Source organism: Lepisma saccharinum, chromosome 30 (genome assembly GCF_977018435.1).
Source record: "Lepisma saccharinum chromosome 30, izLepSacc3.1, whole genome shotgun sequence".
NCBI classification, from domain to species: Eukaryota; Metazoa; Arthropoda; class Insecta; order Zygentoma; family Lepismatidae; genus Lepisma; species Lepisma saccharinum.
Genome location: NC_139258.1, coordinates 22147901 through 22163326, shown reverse-complemented (window position 1 = coordinate 22163326; position 15426 = coordinate 22147901). Strand labels below are relative to the sequence as shown.

At 40.0% G+C, this 15426-nt stretch overlaps 1 protein-coding gene across 2 annotated transcripts in view; it reads left to right on the top strand.

Annotated features, from left to right (window-relative positions):
- Positions 1 to 407: 407 nt before the first annotated feature.
- The window catches only part of LOC145981757 (phospholipid scramblase 1-like), a 63307-nt gene continuing 48288 nt past the window's right edge, over positions 408 to 15426 (top strand). For both annotated transcript variants that reach the window (XM_083115167.1, XM_083115166.1), the window contains exons 1-2: positions 408 to 528; positions 7077 to 7111. In XM_083115167.1, the coding sequence (XP_082971293.1) occupies positions 7099 to 7111 (13 nt within the window). In that variant the 5' untranslated portion in view covers positions 408 to 528; positions 7077 to 7098. The remainder of the gene's footprint in view (positions 529 to 7076; positions 7112 to 15426) is intronic.

The window sequence follows — 15426 nt, the reverse complement described above, 5'->3', positions numbered from 1 at the left end:
TTTTTTGTCATTAAAACTGTAAATATATAAAATAGTCATGTTCTTTTTATTATTGGAGGAAGGAAGGTAAAAAATAAGAAGACCAGGGTAGATAGTTAGGAGGCGCCAAAAATCCACCTTGCCCGGGTGAAAATTTTATCTTGAGTCGACCCTGGGGCCCTGCCTTTCTTCTGATGAAATGTTGGTACAAGCACAAAGAAAACGAAGAACAAGGGTGAAATAGAGGGGAGGGGAGCAACCCCCTTCTATTTTCGAGCTGTGTAATTTTACTTCGTTAATCGTATGTAGATTGTTTTATTAAATCCAATAATTTACATTGCTTAGCGTGAAAAACAATATATATCGGCTGTGTATTTTCTTTATCTGATATAAAAACTGATTGTACTGGCAACACTGCAACTGATAATGATTCTTGTGATGCAGGAAGGTATCTGTCAAGTTTCAATCGAGCTTGCAACCAAATAGATATCTATATATATACATGCATACTACTTACTCACTGGACTTGTGAATAGTTAAATCTCAAAGGTAAGTTTGACATTTATTCAAACATTATATTTAGTCTTGAGAGTTTTCTTGTCATTCATTGGTCGAGAGCTGGGACCGAAGTTGCAACATGTAAATTCCAGGACCGCGCTAGATGTGTTTGCAGCAGTGGCGATTTCTCTGGGTGTGTAAGTCGTGTGTCAACGGCCAAAGGAAAATGAAATAAAGAAGAAAGTATCTGTACTTTTATAAATTACGATTTTGAGCGTTTTTCTTTAATTGTCAGTTTCGAGCGCCCGGTAGTTTACGAACGCGGCGCAGCGCGCAGTGGTTGTCAGGCAGGCAGATCGGTCCCAGACTGCCAGGACGTTGGAGAGGAAATACAACGTCTTACCACTGCCAAAACATAGGATGACCGCGCATGCGCATCCTGCCACCCACCACCATGGTTAGCTTCTCAAGGCGTTGTATTTGTTCCCAACGGTTTGGCTTTCATTCACCCCGCGTTCCGCGTTGTTTTGCTCGTGATTGTTGTGCATTATTTTTTAAACGTGTGGTGTGAAGTGATGTGATTATTTTAAGATGGAGAATAGTGAAACTGTTGTGCAAAACTATTTAAATGATTCCTTTCCTTCGCTTTCGTATTCAGAGAAGAAACAAGTGATTGACAATGGTCGACCATGTCCGAATCTCACGATGTCAACATATGTTAAAGGAAAAAGTGGTGCTGGAAAAGGTTTTGAGACACATTTTCGAAAAGAACTCTATGGAATTTCAGACTGGCTTTGCGGGTGTGATGTGGTGAATAAATTATACTGTTGAACATGTTTATTATTCTTAGGGGAGTGCGGGATCTCGAAAAGTCGGCACCGGGATCGGGAAAAAATTTCCGATCCCGATCCCGACTTCGGGAAATGATTTCCCGACTTTTTCGGGATCCCGAGCAGTCGGGAAATACCGAATGGTCATTGTAAAAAGTTGTTAATTCTCGATGTTTTCGGCATTGCAAATGTCTGGAACTTATCGGAATTCTTAGTTTTTGTATCAGAAATGCAAAAACAATCAATTAAGGTGAAAATGACGTGTAGAATTCGATTTTTCAAGAGCTTCGGAAAATTTCGAACATTTCCCGTCCCGAATGTCGGGATTTAAAAAATATCCCGTCCCGACTTTCGACTAAAAAAGGTGTTTGAAATTATCAAGGGTATGCGGATTTGAATCATCTCAATACTGTAGTGAAGAAACACAGTGAGTCTGAATTGCATCTTTCTAGTTTCTTTAAATTTAGTAGTTTTGTTGCCACTCCTACTAGAATTGACGGTCTTTTGGATACTCAACGAAAATCTGAAACAGAGCTACACAATGAAAAAGTAAAAAAGAACAGGGAAATATTAAAGAGGTTGATTAACGCCGTCTACTATTTAACAAAGCAAGAACTGCCATTCCGAGGCCATGAGGAAAATGCAGCATCTCTAAATAAGGGCAATTACATGGAATTCCTTATTGCAAGTGTCGAGTTTGATCCCTCATTAAAAGAACATTTATTAAATTCTACAGTTTTTCGCGGTACTTCGGCAGGCATTCAAAATTATTTAATAAATTCAGTTTCGATGTTCTGAGAGATGAAATCTACAATGAAATTCAAAACACAGACTTTGTGGCTATCATTGTCGATGAAACATCAGACATTAGCAATAAATCTCAGGTGTCAACGATGTTACGGTTTTTTTCGGACTCACAGAAAAAAGTCATTGAAAGATTTCTTGGGTTTCATGACATGAGCGCCGATAAAACTGCAGGAGCTCTTTTTAGTCACGTGACTGAAATAATGGATAAATATAAGTGTGGGGATAAATTAATTGCTCAGACATACAATGGATCTTCTGTAATGAGTGGTCAGTTGAATTATCTCCATCGAGAAAGAATTACTTTATAAGCTGAGAGAAGGGGATAGATAAATCCAAATTTTATGAGGCGGTGATCAGGGCATTTCTCTTTAAAGAAAGAATAGAGCTGGAATTCAAGTAACTGTAAGTAATGAGCAGTTGATTTTTCACAATTTACTTTTTGGAAGGATAAATGAAGGGTAAGGGGAATGTACATTTTAGCTATTTTTCAATGAACGGGTCATTCTTATGTCCAGGGTGTTTTTTGTAGGGGTGATGGGAGTTCCACGAACCCCTCTGGTTGCAAACTGCTGCTTTAAAAATTAATTGTATGGCGAAGTACTGAACATTAATTTTCTCGTTTAAACAGTCCTTGCTTGTCCTTACCCTTCAAAAATATTAATATTTTAAATGAAGTATTTACTTCATTTTAAATAATTTATGTAATTTAATGTTTTTCTAAATATTTCTAAATTTACACCAAAAATTTTCGTAGAAAATGAGTAATATTAGGTCACAGAAATGAGAGGGGGAGGGGTTAACATTCCTTCTTTGACAACGCCCTAAGTTCAGGGTCAGGAGACGCCACTGGTTTGCAGTATACAATATATTCAACCAAGACTTTTTCAGAGATCAAAAAAAAAGTTTTTGATCCTTACTCTGAAGTACAGGTGTCCTATATAATCATAATACAAACATAATTACAATTGTTTAATAGTAAATAGTGTAAAATACGTGTTGAAAGTGAAAACCAAGAATTATGGAGGGCTAGTGCGGCGTTCATTATTTTAAATTACAAAACCGAACGTGTTCAATAATAATAATCCTATTATTTTACCTACCAAAGTAACAATATTTAATCATATCCACTAATGTTCTCATAATCCTCTTTTGTTTACTTTTTATTGAATTTTGACGCTGTAGTGAATGTACGTTGTTTCATACAAAAATAATATTTCACGTCATAATTTCATTTTATAAATAGTGCCCGAGTTGCACCTGCCGAAGGTATAGGCACTGGTAGATTGCAGGCTGCAATAATACTGTACTTTACACCAGTGACGTGCACAGGGGAGGGGGGGGGGGTTGGTGTTAGTCATACCCCAAATTTTGGGCCAGAATTCCAAACAAATGAACGTCAAAGGCATGAAAAGATGGCAAAATGAGGACAAACTACTAAACAAAAGTACACATACCGTCCCCCTTGCGAAAATTATGAGCACGCCACTACATACGTAACGTAGTTGCTTCAGCAAGCTAACAGCATGAAGGAATTAATATATATGTGGCTAAACAGTTTTATACTCATCGGGTATCTTTTCAATGTTGACACCTCGTCCTTCACGAAATAATTTATTTTGCGATTTTCTCCGATTTTTGTGTGTTTATGGGTGGCAAGCAAGGATTCTTCACGAAAAATCAGATTTTTTAAAGTTTGTTAACGTAGCTACACGCAGGCAGCCGTTAGGATATATGCATATTAACGAGAAAAATAGAGACAACTTCAACTTCTCGCACTAAAACGACGTGGTTATTGGTAATGCGTACATCCTGGTCGCCGTGAACAACCAACAAAATTTGACACAGAACAACAACAAGGCAAAAAACTGTACTTGTTTCGTTGCTACAAGCTATGCCCTGGAGAAACATATTTTATCATGGAGGCTACGTCTGATAAGATACTGAATACATGCTGACAGAGATTAATTCTGTCGTCCAATTCGCACATTATCGAATATTTACAGGCGGCACATTTTTATATATATAAGCATCTATGATTAAAACAAACGACGTATTCCTTTTTCACCCTCTTGTAGCCTTTTGTCACCCTGAATCATATTTTCGAAATTTATTCTTTTCTCTGAACATTTCACTTCCTGTAATCGTGATATTGCCCACCCACGCGCTCCACTTTTACAAACAACAATGATTTGAAATTTGTTGCCATGGCAACTAACTCTTTTGGTCGCACGCGAAAGGAGGATATACAGGATGTTGCCCTTAAACTTTAGCAGGGTGCAGAGAAAATGAAAACGAACAAGTTTTGTTCAGTAGCTGCGATTGGATGCCAAATTTTGGAGTGGTGGGAGGGGGAGGGGGATAGGATAGTTTACTTTTTCTTTGTATACAAGGCTTAGCATTAAGAGGCCATAGTGCGGGGTTAAAAGTTGCAAAAATCGGAGGGTGGGGCGCAACCGTCACCCCACGCCCCATTAATAGCCGCCACTGGTGACACCTGCCAGGCCATCTGTTCTCTGTTCAATGAGCAGAGAAATACAGCAGTCAGCTCACGAGAAGATCCCCAAACGAGGGGTGACGGGGAGCGGGGTGAAGGGAAGGACCGGTCCATTTGCAGATTTTAGGGGTAGCAGAAAGTCTTCCGCTGCGGCCAAGTGTCCTTTTAGGAGTGCGTAGGAGTTGATTTGTGTCAAATACACATCGCCGCGGCAACAAGTTGCTGCCCCCTCCTCTACCAGTGTCCAGTATAGTTTTGGCGTCGTCACCTTGTAATCAAGGGGTCCCGGGTTCGATTCGATACCCGGTGGAGGCACATAGTGGTTCGGATTCCACTTTAACTGTAGGTCCAGTCCCGATTAGCCTTACTGTGCATAAAGTGGACTTAAAACACTAAATCAACCAACCAACCAGTATAGTTTTGAATTGCCTATCCTGTACATTATTTAGCCTGTATTTCAAAGAAGTCCAAAAAGTATATACGGCAATGACTTGCGTCTCCTCACCTGTTACAGCGAGGCCAGCATGTGTTTCGGACTCGGGGTGCACTCCCCCAACCCCAATAGAAGAATCGCCTGTCGCTACGACACTTCACTTCCGTCGTGGATCTTCTCCTGAGCGGTCAGCTGTACATGTCTTGATTGCAGTTCTTTGTACTGAAAATTCAAGAGAAATGTTTGAATCTACGCAAAATTGACTGAAAATCTATTTTGCCATATTTGTCATCAAAGTAAAGTTTGCAGTAAAATACAGAAAAAAATCTCCGACATTTGGGGGGGGGGGGCAGTGCCTCCAGTGCCGGATTAACCATAAAGCAAAGAAAGCAGCCGCTTTAGGGCCCCGAAGCTTTCGCGGCCCCGGGAGGGGCCTGTGTGAGAGCTATCTTGGACAGAAAAAAACAAAAGTTGAATATAATAAACGATTGATATCGATAACAGCTTCTTCTTTGGACGTTTGCTTATTAAATGTTGTCCTTAATGTAAAATCGTTATTTTCGTTAGACAAGATTAGAACTTGCTGCGTAAGACGAAGTTTGATTGTAAGAGAGTGAGGTGAGGTATAGCAATGTCGAATGCTAAGTGCTGAGCTGTGTCATCGTCTGAAAGCATATGAAACAATGAACTCAGTGTTTGGTGATTTGTGCGTCTTTCCAGCATTTACTGACGCTCAAATAATAGAGGGTGCTTCAAAACATCTTCAAAACTATGCAAACGATGTTGAAGCTGAATTTGGGAACGAAATGGTTCATTTCAAATACTTCATGTTCCAGCTTGAAGATTTCAATGGAAAGCAAGTTATTTTAGCGTTACAGTCATACAATGTAATTTTTGAAAACAAACTACAATCTACTTTTCCCAATGTAACAACAGCATTGAAGTTATATTTGTCACTGATGATCACCAATGTACAGGGGAAAGATCATCCTCAAAACTGAAGATTATTAAAAACTGCCATAGGTCTACAATGGTGCAAAACAGACTTGCATCACTCGCTATTATGGCCAGTGAAAATGACGTTCTGCAAAAGTTAGAGTTTGAAGACGTTCTAAGTAGTTTTGTGTCAAAGAAACTCAGGAAAGTAAATTTGTAAGTAATACTCGACCACATTTCTGTTATTGTGAAATTTGACGACTCTCATTTTTACAAGTGGACTGAACTGACTGAACGACTGAACTTTGTTGTAAACATATTTTTATTTTTTTCTCTCCCCGATATTTTAGGTATTACCATATAATAGGTTAGGTTAGGTTAGGTTAACTATTCTATGGTATTACATTACCATTACCACGTGTGGGGTTTGTAGTTTTTAAGGTTTACGTTGATGAGTAAGCAAGCAAAGTTTTTGGTCAATTTTTTTCATGTTCTTATAGAAAGTAGTAATCAAAGTACGAGTACATTTTTTTTATATAAAATCTTTCTTCAGGCAAAAATCATAATTTACTTTGATATACAGGCCCAATGCAATTTTTTCATTTATATACTTTTGTTTTATTTTCCGGTTTGTTAATTCAATATTAATTGTGATATGGCTTTGGTTTTTATGTTGACTAACGACTTTGTAAATAGGCTATAGGCTACATAAAAAATAAAATACATTTATTTTCTATGAACGTGTTTAATGTGTTTAATCAATGAGTGTTCTTGCCTTCAAGCATATTTACTATAAGAATCCTAAATTAGTACAAAATTAGTTGTGTTAAGTGTTTAAACTCTACCTTCAGGCAGGCGCACAAATATAAATACATCACACATACCCATTTTTGGTCGCTTGCGTGCACGCACATCAATCTGAGATTAGAAATGGGAAGGCAAACTCAAGGGAGAGAGGGGCCGGAGGGAACCCCGTTGCTTATCTTACTTCAGGGCCCCAAAGGTTGTTAATCCGGCACTGAGTGCCTCCCCCCCTTAACGAGTCCATGAATCTCATTAGGCACAGCAAACAAATAAGCAATTCTTTTTTTTTTTTCAGGCTGAAGAAACTAGTTACACAGATGTCAGAACCAGGTGCGTAACCAGATTTTTTTTTCGGGAGGGGACCAAACTTCAATAATTTTATATTTGTAGGAACATTCACAATAATCGCTCATGCCCAGTGGCGTGCCCTGTCTATGATTTTCAAAAGGGAGGGGTTATGTACGCTTTTTCTGGTAGTCAGCCCTCATTTTGCCATCTTCTCGCACCTTTGACGTTCTTTTTTTTTAGGAATACTGGGCCAAAGGAGGGGGTTATGACCCCCACCAACCCTCCCTTGGTGTTCTTTGTGAGTGTCGCTTCATCAGTTTCATATCATAATTCATCCCCATCTTTGCAATGAGCCGAAAGTGGCAGAAAACCAAATGAAACAATCAAAAAATACTATTCTTGAACCAACCATTATTCAACTAAGGTACCTGAACCCAATATGGCCTACCTAAGGTTTGCGATGTTTTCTAGTGGTGTACAACGTCAGAAAGATAAAACTAGTGGCAAGGGAACATTTCTAGGCGTTTGCTGAAAATTTGAGCCGATTCCAAATAATAACATGGCTGCAGGGAAGATTTTATTAAAAAGTTATGTCTAGGGTATATTGGGTACATATGTATGATTTGTACATATGTATTTACATTTGAAGTATGTATCCAATATGTTCGTCACATATTTTGTTCTTTCACATCAAAATATACAACAGAAATCGTAAAGAAAGTACAACTAAAGGGTGTTTCATAAAGTGCGCAGTTTTTAAATCGCTTGCCACTTTTTTGTTTGAAGGTTGGCAACACTGTTCTTATAATTTTCGTAATCTCTGATCACTCCGATTATTACTTGAGCAATTTGTTGGCATTTGTTTAGTTGAGTTGCCATGGAGCGGTTCACTATCGAACAACGCGTCGTTATCTTGAAAACACATTACAGAAACGAGGAGTCTTATGCACAGACAGTTCGTAATTGTCGCGCGATCTTCAAAAGTAACTATGCCCTCACTGCAACAACAGTTAGGAGGTTGGTGAAGAAATTCGAGATATCCGGGTCAGTTGCAACCATAAATTCGCCTGGGCGAGAACGTAGTCGTCGCACAGTTGAAAACATTGCAGTAGTGCAAGACAGTGTGAATGTTAGCCCCGCGAAGTCACTTCGCTGTCGTTCACAACAATTGGGGATATCGGTATCCTCAGTGCAACGAATACTGAAAGAACACCTTACCTTCATATGCACCCTTACAAGGTTCACTTGACGCAAGAGATCAAAGCAACCGATCATGCGAAACTAAGAAATATGCCATATGGACATATGCCAGACATCATTTTTCACTTTTAAATCGCATACGGGCATATGCTGGACACTTTTCACTTTTCAATTATTAAATCGTAGTGAATGTGTAAAATAATAAAAATAAAAATGTCAACTTTCATGCAATTTTGGGTGAGTTACTGCATTTTCAAAATCTGCGCACTTTATGAAACACCCTTTATATTGTTTTGTATTTGTAGGTTAGGGATATTGATACACTTACATTTTATTTACGTAATGACATATGAGATTTGCACGAAGAAATAACATTGTTTACAAACCAATAAACAAGGGAGTGACATTTCACAATTTGTTACCAGAAGACCATGGATTACATATCACAAGCTTGGCAAATGAAAGGTTCTTTATCATCCTTAGTGAGTTCCACCTTACTACATGAACATAAGAGTAACAAATGCCACATTTGCGCATGTCTTTCACGATATATTCCTATGTATGCCATATTGAGTACACCTTACACAGTGTTTTTTTCCCTTCGTTATAAACAGTACTTAAGATTAAAGTCTCAATTTAGTACATTGTTGTAAAGTACAAATTATGATATATTAAGTAATAACTTGACTATGCAATAGTACATCACATAGAACACAATCACGAGGTTCAACTATTTCGCTTCTTTGTCTTCAAGCTACTGCAGTATAGGTACAGCCAACAGGCTCAATCACATCATTACGAGTAGGGCAGTCTAAAGTGCGCGTCAAATCTCCTGCATATGGCGATAGCCAATAGCAGCGCACTGCAGCGGTGCCATATCGAAATCTCACACGGAAAAGAGACAGCGTGGTTGAACGAAACGCCTTGTCACGGAAATAGGCAACGCCGCACGTCTGTGATTCGCTGGTGTTGTTCAGCCTTTCAAGGCCATATGCAGGAGATTTGACGCGCACTCTAAATGACATACTAACGCCATTTGTTGAATTAACCATGCAACTACTTGGGAACAGTAAATAAGCCAAATTACCTTATGTAATTATCAATTATTTCTTACAATGGCATGCATCTCACTCCTTAACAGGGGCGTCGCCACTGGGTGGGCGAGGGAGGCTCTAAAATAGTCTCAGTCCACCCAAATAGAATAAATACATGATATATATATATATATAGGTATTGGACAAAATAATGGAAACACCTGTGGAAGTCGGAACATCATGTATTAATATGCAGTGGCGAAGCGTCCTATGAGGCCTGGAGGCCGGGCCTACCCGCGTCATTACTCTTTTAAAGGTGCATTTACTTATTTCTTGTAACGCAATGCAAAAGTTTGGAATTTTAATTTATGATAATTACAAAAAAATTCTAACCCTGTCCAGTATACGAACCTTCCACGGAGTGAGGCACATTTGCTGGGGCCTCTTCTCTTCACATCCTGTCGTAGAGCACAACACATATATTTCTGCCATGCGATGCGCAACACAACTCAAGAAGCAGTGTTGCTAATGGAGCAGATAGAAAAGTCGCTGCAGTGCGCCGATGCATAGCTGTTAAGTACAAAAAAAATAGAGAATTCAGGTCTATCTAACGTTGAGTTTTAACGTCATGAATTATACCAGGACTAGGATTAATATGTACTAACAAGTGGCCTTGTATGTAGATACATACATATGGACTAAAAATTCGCAAAATATGGTCTAAGACATACGTAAAATTACCAAAAATGCTGCAAAGAAGACTTCTTCATAGTGATTCCTTATTTGAGTGATTTCAAACAAAATAAACACTTTGTTATTTTCCATTGCATTAATGCACTGGTGGCGTTCTAACTGTTCACTCCCAAAACCCGTCTACACCGGTACGAAAATGCAACGACAGATAATACACGACCGACACTACCACTGCTTTGAGAACTAATAACATGCGAACGTGTTAAACAGCGACAATTGGACCACAACACTCCTCTTCAAGCAGTATTATTGCCTCTCTGTGATCGGCGACAGTCGGTTGCCTTTGTTGTACATTTACAAACGATGCCGGCTTCCACAACAATAACAAGTACATATACTGCCACTAGACGATAAGCTGCGCGTTTTTTTTTTGCTATGAACTTGTCACCCATCAAAGCATGGCAATTTTAATACAGAAAACAATGTGCATCGCATCAAGCAGCAAAAAATGACAGCCTCCTCTATGCAATTTCTACAAGAACACGTGCCGGAGCCAGGAGTTGAAATGCTCATGGAGCCACATAATTTATTTCTTTGAACAATTCCAAAATTATGAAATATGAACAATTTGTGAATTTCCTGAGCTTGGCTATGCAAGGTTTTTGATTTCAACTTTGACAGAACTGGAGGCATTATGGAATTTAACGTTCATTTGTGAAACGCCCTCCCTTGCCCGGAAAAACAAATGCTACCACTACCTAGATAGAGGCGACAAAATCTCCCTCGGACAAGCGAAATAGCGTTACGGTCCAGGTTAAGTTCGTGTGTAGGAACCGGTGACCAACAGTGCATAGTGATAAGCCATATCGAATAAAAACAAAGACATATATACGTTCAAATTACCACCTCTTTACCTGTAGCCGGGAAGCGGCTAGCTGCATACCTGAAAATCACGGGTAGCGACATGCGTACGAAAATGATATAGCCCAAAATTAACATGAAAATAAAAAGTAGGCTATATTCTATTCATAACCAACAAAAGATCAGTTTACTACATCTCCCCCTCTTTCACTCTCACTTTCACTCACAGAATCAATCCTCACGGGGTTATCGACACAAAGAATGATACATGACATGTACAAGTGTTATGACGATAAGTCCTAATTATTGCATTCTCAATTAATTTTACCTTACTTTTTGTCTAATCAGGTCATTTGTGATTTTGCTCCAGTGCTACTCAAATCCTAGCCAGCCCTTACTTAAGTTCACCCTTTTTTTAAAAAGAAACTAGTCGGCGCGGTGACAATACATTATTTGATCAGCATAAACAAAGGCGTCTCAACGGCAATTACATTCACGTGAGGTCTTTTACAAGACCTCACGTGGTTCCAAACATAACAAATAACCTCCGTTGAGTGACGCAAACATAAACTCTCTAGCAGGCGGGACTTAAACACTTCGCCGCGACGAGCAATTCATATTACCAGGCAAATACTTTTACCAAATAATCACACATGCGGCCTGACATAGCTGTGCATTGACACACAAAAAATGAACAAACCTCCAGTAAATTAAACAATTAAGTGGGCGGCGCTTTACTCTAATGGTACGCACTTTAAACAAATACAAAGGAGCACAAACAACAATAAATTTAAGACCATTAAAAAAAATCACAAGGAATAAGAAAAATTGACCTGAGACGAATAGATTACAAATGACAAGCGCGACGGGAGTTTGATATGAAGTTTCGAGTTGTGTGGGCGTTTTCAAAATGTTGACGAATTTCAAGGGCGTTCTCTAAATCAATCGGGCCGTCACGTGCTGACAATCACACAGATGAATACATTACCAACTCTCAGCTTCCGAGGTGCATCCTGGCGTCGTTATGGGCGATTGAAAAACACATAGTATTCACGCGAAAGGTTTCCTTGGTCGCGACGATGAAGATGCGAAAAGTGTTCATACTTCTGGTTCCTCGGTTTCTCTTCCCCTCGGGATCGGTGAACATCATCGGCGTATCAATAGGGCGGCGTTCGACGTTTCTCTCTCTCTCCATGGCGGCGGATAGGCATCATCGGCGTATCAATAGGGCGGCGTTCGACGTTTCTCTCTCTCTCCATGGCGGCGGATAGGCATCATCGGCGTATCAATAGGGCGGCGTTCGACGTTTCTCTCTCTCTCCATGGCGGCGGATAGGCATCATCGGCGTATCAATAGGGCGGCGTTCGATGTTTCTCTCTCTCTCCATGGCGGCGGATAGGCATCATCGGCGTAGTCTCTTCTGACATCGGGCGAATCGACGTAACGCCCTCATCTCTCTTCTTCCTCTAGCCCGCCATAGTTTCCGGTGTTCCTCGTTTCTCAAAAAATTATAAACGGCGTAAGGTAATCACAAAAACACGGTCTCGCTTTAACTTCTCCCAGCGGTTGAGGTAGGCGCACTCGTGTAGACTTACTGTCTATCACACACACTGGTGTTCGTAAAACACAACAAAGTCCACTGTACACGCAGAGGTAGCACGGAGCTGCTCTCGCTACAAGGATCGCGGTAAGACTGTGTATCGAAAAACCATGTCCTTCGTTTTATTTAGATTTTGAAAAACAACGCTAGGCGTTCGTTGAAGTGACGCTTCCGAAGGGGTCATTCCACTTTGCTCTATTGTCTCCCAACTGGGACGAGCCGTGCTCGAAGTTGAGTTTCTGCGGATTAAGCCTCAGCCTCGCTGTCGCCCATAGCTCAATTGCAACCGGTGTCCACAAACTGATCAATTACAACCGATTTGATCTGGCGTCCGTAATTGTTGCTTGATCGCGACGAAACTCCACACATCCGTCCTTGCACACATGCCGCTGCGCTGGTATAAGTTTCACGCGAATCTGACCGCTGGAAACCGAGATATTTAAATGTTTGTCACTACGGTCGAATTTCCTAAGCTTTAGACGCATAACGTGACCCTTCAGGTGCTCACCCTTAAGACACGCGAACGTCTCGTTCCTCCCGTCGGCTTGGCAAAAATCAAATATGTATTCTTACAAATTAAAACTCTCAACGCTTTGAATCAACACATTTTTTACCGCTATGGACAATAATAATAATAATAATAATAATAATAATAATGACGTCGGTAAATCTGACTGTCACACATTAACAAACACACACACGCAATACAGGCACACAACGTCAAACCGGTCTAATACTTAGTATAAAATAAAAATATGGTGCTTCCAATCCAACAAAACTCACCGTCACTTTAACTGCCTTTCTCCTTCCATGACAGAAATAGTGCTTCATTATTACAGTTGGCAACACTAGTTACTAGCTAGCCAATGAGCATGCACTGCATAAAAGAAGCACCCACTTCGTCATGCTATATTGACACATTACCGTCCCTGCCGAACGGTGTGAACCGCGAGCTGGAGCGCTATTCAATTGTTTTCAATGATGTTTGCGTGAGTGTATCCAGGAATGGAATGACAATATGGCAACAATGGCGAAGGTTAGCCAGCAGCGTAGAACACGTGATGCTAAAAGAGAGAGGGAGACGAAACGAAAATTGGTATGTGCGCAACGGCAAAGATATGTGTGTTGCATTCTACGGTCGTATATGCGGGAAGCCTAATCTTACGAGTACTGTATGTATGCTTATAACGTGCTCGTGACCGCCGGCCTCGCGGTGTTACCCACTAGGACGAACAGAATATCAGCAACACTGCATTTCCGCCAGGGTTGGAAATTTGTGTTGTACCAGCTTTTTTTATAAACATTAGCCTGTGTTCGTGCAGAGAGATTTCTATTTCATTGTACATTCTCCATATTTTGTACGAAACTTAGGTTTCCCTTCCATTCATCGACAAGTGTAAGTAAATTGAAAATTACGGAGTACTGTAGTTCTGACTTCTGTTTCTGGTCAGAGTGCTGGTGGTCTTGTCGATTCACCCAACACCGTAGCGTAAACAGAAAGTCTAAAGAACTTCTATTTGTAAAGTAAGTCTAAATACCAAATTATGTAAATTAAAATGCTAGTTACGCCTCATATTTACAAAGTAGTTTTACTTTAACTGGAAATAGAAAAATTTATTTTTATCGTGAACGGGGATTCCCTCGCTTCTTCTCTCTCTGTGAAAACTTGCCTCCTGCTCAGGACGCTACAACGAAGCGTGGCTCGGAGCGCGAGGTTCGTGATGGTAGAGCTTTGTTTGTGATTCGTGTCGTGTGCAGCGATTTTATGCAAGAAAGAGCTGGACTACAATGCAAGAACAATTGAGTTCTTAATTGAGTGAAGATGTAATCATCGGTAAGGTAGGACCCACTTTTGGTCTTACCTTCTTATAACAAGAATGGTACTAGTTTACTATCCTTCGGACAGATTTCTTCATTTCTACAGAAGAAACTACTTACCGTAATAAGTTCCTGTAGTATTGTCTAACATCGGGAAGGTGTTTTGTGTGAAATTCAGGTAAGTTTTCCGTATCCTGGAAACGGATTTCTTCAAATTTAAAAGTTTGGGGCTCATTTGGGGGCAGGTGACTCCGGCCAATTTCTAACATGCCTTTAACAGGGAGTCTAGTAAAAGCTGGAGCGGAGACGGGGCCGCGTCAGCGGTTGGGGGCGGTAGGTCAATTACCCCAGGGGCGGAGCCCGGAATCGGTGGGAAATTTGGACTCAAAAAATTCCAAACGAAAATAATTTTTACTTTAAATTTCCCACCGATTCAGGGATGGATAGCCCCAAAAACCATTCACGGAATGTTCCGCGAAGCAGATAGGTAAGTACGAATGTCAAAAATTGACAAAACTAAGAAGTTATAGGTGTCCGAAGGATAGTAAACTGTTACGAAAATGAAAATTTGTTGAAACGTTATTTAATGCGTTAACACTGTCGTCGAATAGATATTACAAGCAGACATTTTTTTTATGCAGCAGACACAAGCGGAGGGATAACAAGAGAAGAGGGCGAGCAATGAGAGTACAATGCAAAGGAAGACTTTTTTTGGGTTTAGGACAAAGAGTGTTATGAGGTTATTGCGGGGGCCATGTCTGTTTCAGGTCTGGCGTAACAGGCCAGTGTTGTCACTTTGGATTAGCAGAAAAGAGCTAAATTGCGCTTAAAAATTGGGATTTTATTCTCTCAAGCAACTATGTTTTAGATGGTGGATGAAAAATTGATTTTTCATATTCTGAGGTACTACCTCCAAATTCTGATGCCACTTTCAAATATCTGCCTAAACTACATTTTTGGACATAAAGAATGGGGACAAATATTTTAGGACATTTCTTAATCTATGGCTTGACAATATTTTTTTTTAACAATATAGTGCATATGTATGTTGGGATCCAAATGGGGGCCACTAATGTTTTGTCCATGGGAACTGTTAATTTCATAGCAACTAGATATTTTGGAGGATGGATATGGTATTCCATTTGGATGAA